This window comes from Solanum lycopersicum, chromosome 4 (assembly GCF_036512215.1).
Source record: "Solanum lycopersicum chromosome 4, SLM_r2.1".
Classification (NCBI taxonomy): domain Eukaryota; kingdom Viridiplantae; phylum Streptophyta; class Magnoliopsida; order Solanales; family Solanaceae; genus Solanum; species Solanum lycopersicum.
This window is the reverse complement of record NC_090803.1, coordinates 61,140,972-61,145,566: the sequence shown is the minus strand read 5'-3', so window position 1 is coordinate 61,145,566 and position 4,595 is coordinate 61,140,972. Positions and strand designations below refer to the sequence as shown.

The 4,595-nt window shown below is 36.0% G+C and overlaps 1 protein-coding gene across 1 annotated transcript; it reads right to left on the bottom strand.

Annotated features, from left to right (window-relative positions):
- Nucleotides 1–650: 650 nt before the first annotated feature.
- LOC101259243 (F-box protein At5g03100-like) lies at nt 651–4,329 on the bottom strand. Its single transcript, XM_004238459.5, has 3 exons — nt 2,008–4,329; nt 1,563–1,721; nt 651–1,180 (listed from the first exon to the last, which is right to left on the bottom strand). The coding sequence occupies exons 1-3, from the start codon at nt 3,046–3,048 to the stop codon at nt 818–820; spliced, it is 1,563 nt and encodes a 520-aa protein (XP_004238507.2). The 5' UTR covers nt 3,049–4,329; the 3' UTR covers nt 651–817.
- Between the last annotated feature and the right edge of the window lie 266 nt (nt 4,330–4,595).

Here is a 4,595-nt window from a genome sequence, read left to right as displayed (position 1 = left end):
GGAGAAAAGTTTGTTTTCAATAGACCCTCAGCTCAAAAGAAGAAGAATCATGTTCATAACTTGTGCAATATTACATAATTTTATATACCAATATGAACATGATGATACGGTTGCTAATGACAACGACTAACAACCGGCTCAAAGTAATGATGTTGTTTCGTCTTCTCGATCATCTTATTAGAAAATTCATGTTCAACGTGATGAATGAAATTGTTCGTACTATATTGGAGGACTATATTAAGGAGTAGTTTCATGATTGCATGAGCAGTTTATCTTTGATAAAATAAGCTATTGTTCCACAAATATTTTGCAACCTCCAGTAAGATATTTAAGCCCAACTCAACTCTACCTAATATATTAATATTTTAGGTGAATCAAACAGCTGTATCATAACCCTCTTATAATACAAATTCAAGTTAAAAAAAAAAAACATTTGACTGCATTGCAAGTCTCAATCATAGTTGGCTACAGAATCTTTGTGATAAACTAACAGTAGAAACACCTTCTGATAATAATACCTTGATGTCTTTGACAGAGTTTGCAAAACACAGCATTTCATATGAGAAAAAGTATGGCTAGTCAATCCGAGGAAACAACCTGCTAGAAATTCTGAAACATATGCACAACATCTAAAATGCGACAAAGAAAAGTTTCATGAGAAACCAAACAACCATAACATTGGTATGTCACAAGGACATGATAACAAGAACAAAGAGTCATTAGTTACATAGAAAAATTCAAGATTTTCACCAACAGTAAATCAAAAACTAAATATAAAGTAACATTTATGGTACTGAAACAGAAAACAACTTGCAATCTAGTCACAGAAAGCTCCCTCTTTGCAAATGATCATAGAACTGGTAGAGGATCTTGGGCAACATACCAATTTCGTAGCCAATCGAGATGAATATTGAGAAGCACAGTCCATTGAACAGATACTACAATTTTTTCTCCTTGATATTATTACGAACTTCTCCAAAACTTTTGTATTCTTTAGTAGAAATTCTGAAAGTTTGAAAAGATCATCATTATCCCATTCAAGATGCTCCTTCAAGCAGATCTTGGAAGCATTGACAACCTTGACATTCTTAAGGTTGGGAAACTCGAAGCTTGACAGGAAATGAATATCATGTTCTTTGGCCAAATATCCCAATTCAAATGGGCATTGCTCAAGATCCAACTGGAAAGAGAATATAGTCAAATGAAAATCATAATACACAAAACTTACAAAAAATGTGATTTCATAGGACAAGTGTCTGGTATAGAACAATTTCTAAATTGACCAATCTTCAATGGTTCTGGGAAAATGATTACAGAAGTTGTTCCTCTTAGGATGATTCTTGGAATAGGTAGACCAAGCTAAGAGTAACAACTCTTAAGTTTGTCATCAATTTTTTTAACATGAAGTTTTCTAGTTACAAACATCTCTTGTTTATAATCAAAGACATATTTGCATGATTGCATCCATTTTGGAACACCATTCAATGCAGGAAAAGGGGAGGGATGGTAAAACTTCCTAAGATGGATGTGCAAATAAAAGAGCAAAAGTTGCAGAAAGTTACAGAAGTAGTTTCCATGGTTATGTTGAGTGTCTCCACATGAGGCGAGGCTCGCAACATGATAGCTGCTCCATAGAAATAAGGCTCTGTGATATGCCAATCCAGAGTTAGACACTTGCATTTCAATTCTGGAAGTGACATCTTATCAAACTGCATCAGTACCTGAGGTGGTAATCCCAATGAAGCTAGTGAACGATCGAGAAACCAAAACCAAATGAAAGAAAGAAAAATCCTATGTACACAGATAATGTTATGGAAAACTTGACCATCTAGAAATGTAGCCGAATGGTAGAAGAAGTATCCAACTATATAAAGTTGACAGAAAGATTACAAAAGTCAGGTGAGTTCTGTATATGTAAAAAGTTTAAAAGTTGTCAAATTGTGTTATATTCTCAGTGTTTTCTCTTTTTGATATCTATATATTAAAAAGCAAATAAGGTCAACATACCTCGATGAAGCAAGTCCCAAAAGTTAACTCAGTTGCATTCCTCAACTTTTGAAGATAATCTTCGATGAGTGTCTTTATAACGTGATGCTCATCAGGACCTTGATCAAACCAAGTCCAGTTCATTTGGAAAGTAAGCTTCACACTGACCAGAGATGATACATTTACTAGCCTACACCTAAGATCATACATATATCCAGAGATCTCCAAATGTTGAACATGTGGGGCAAAAATATCCAAAGAGAGATCATCAGAGTTATCATACGACAAATGATTTTTGAACTTAAGCCTCTTTAAATTTGAAGAACTAATTTCCATATGACGGAATCCGGAGAATTCAAGAAATTCAAGGATTTCCAAAGCAGGACAACCTGAGAGTATGTTTACAATTCTGTCATCATCTAAGGTTATGTCATTCAACCGTAGGGTCTTTAAAGACTTCCACTCTATGACGATTTCCTTGTCAAGTATACAACAAGTGAGATCTAATGTTATCAAGGAAGAACACTTGTAGATAGTGTCAGGCAAGTCAATAGAGTCATTCTCATATGAATCTGACAACAGTATAATATTTTCAACATTCTTTTCAACAGCAGTACCAAGCCATCGGGAGATTGGGAACAATAATTTATTTTTATTTTTCACCTCATTAGTAGGAACCCATCGGCTAATTGTGAAATCTACAATGTCATCAACAAAACCAACTCGTTGCTCGTATTTGGATAGGTGGGTGAAATTCAAATGGAAGTTTTTAATTTTTGAACAAGTAGAATGATCTAATACGTAATCGACAAAGGATATGAAGTTTTTCCTTTGCGATTTATCTTTACAAGAGAAAAAGAAGCTATCAATTGAAGGCCATAAATGCTCCCACCTTTTTGAGAGAACAGATGTTGTGAAGGCATCTTTTGTTGGCAAAAGTGAGAGAATTAGAATAAGAAGAGAATCGGGCAACTTACTGATTCGACTCTGATCTTCAACTCTTTTCATTTTCTTATTTGTCTCTTCAACTTTGTATGTTTGCTGAGCAGACCCCTCAGGCATTTTAGAAAAGGGAAGGGAACTTCTCACCCCGAGGGAGGCGGGAAGTTACCGCTTCTAGAATGGAAGCTTCTCCTTTACTTTTTTAGAGCGTATCGCTATTTTGAAATAAAAAAAGGTTTATGGATGAAGTAATCGGAATGAAAAGTGGTTACGGTTGCGGAAAGCGGAGAAAGTTGGGAACCTTCGGAACAACCAGAACAGGAACAGTGGACCTATCCTCGTTTACGTACCCCACTGGAACTAGCCTAACGCCCTGCCTACTCGTCTTTACCTGGCTTATTTGTACCCAGCAGCCCGGCCTTAGTCTTGGGCTGATCTCAGACTTCAATCAACCCATTCGTACTTCGATCCAATCAATCGATCGATCAAGAGGCTAATCTCTTTTGTTTGGGCCGGTAGCTAAAAGAAAGTCCTCGCTTTCTCTTGAACAAGGGAAGGGCCTTTTGCAAAGCCGTAGATCCATCTTTTGGGTGCAGAAAGGTTTGCTAGGGTTTGAATGATTTTCCTATTTCTATGCAAGACGCATTTCCCTTTATGTTTGTTGGGTTATCCTATGACAGGTATCTTTCAAGTGGATGGAATTACAAGCTTAATGGGATTTACTTAGACATGTTTATATATAATACGTAGCACAATCATAGAGAAAGATATTTAGGATTTTTTTAAATTTTATTTCCTTAGATAGATTTACTTGATTTTTATTCCTAAGATAGATTTACTTGTATACCTTCAAATAGTTGTTGTTATTGGAACAATATATTAAGGGAAATTGAACCAATGTCTCTGTATTTTACATGGAAGCAAAACTTTATATCTTCTTTGTCGGAGTTAGGACAAAAAGCTCCGGGATTTGGTCACGTACGTGAATGCAATTTTTGTACCTAAAATTTAGTTTTCTACTACCAACTTAAGGAGGACCGTCTTTCCCCGATCTACAAAACCCTAAAAGTTGGTGGCCAGAGTAGAAGGTTCTGAGTCTTACACACCGGCGGAGTTGTCGACTATGTTGTGCGAACTCTTTCATTTTTGCAGGCGAACTTGTCTCGACGCGACACTGGTATGGATGCAGGGTGTGTGTCGGATTCGGACACTTTGACTAGAGTCTAGAAAAAATTTGGGAAAATCAGTTTTCGGCGATCTTTAGGGAGGAGGCGGAGCATACAAAGCTTGAAAAGTATAGGAAAGAAAGGGGAGTTTTTTAAAGTACAAGTATATATATATTTTTTTTATCTTTTTTGATAAGTCTTTTATCTTTTCTTGAAAAAGAAAACTAGAGACGAAACTGTTACTTGATATTTTTTGTTGGAGGCTATTTGAAGCTTATTGTGTTATTCTACTGAACTTGGTAAATATTTAGTATCACTTGATGTGGTATTTTCAGAAACTTCACGACTCTTTTATACACCTCCTGTTTTCACAAGTCAGGGGGAGAAAGATGAGTGCTTAGCCTACCAGGTTACTCGTGTTGTGACTGAACAATCATCTAACATTGTTCATCTATGTTCTAATTCTTTTATTGAGCATCAATTGACTATCGTGCCTTCAAA

What these genes read in the sequence shown, in the direction of transcription:
- LOC101259243 (XM_004238459.5), bottom strand. Translation starts at nt 3,048, where the DNA reads ATGCCTGAGGGGTCTGCTCAGCAAACATACAAAGTTGAAGAGACAAAT. An exon ending in TTGGGACTTGCTTCATCGAG is followed by an intron (nt 1,722 to 2,007) that starts GTATGTTGACCT and finishes TTACCACCTCAG; the next exon opens with GTACTGATGCAGTTTGATAA. An exon ending in TAACCATGGAAACTACTTCT is followed by an intron (nt 1,181 to 1,562) that starts GTAACTTTCTGC and finishes TTCTCTTTCCAG; the next exon opens with TTGGATCTTGAGCAATGCCC.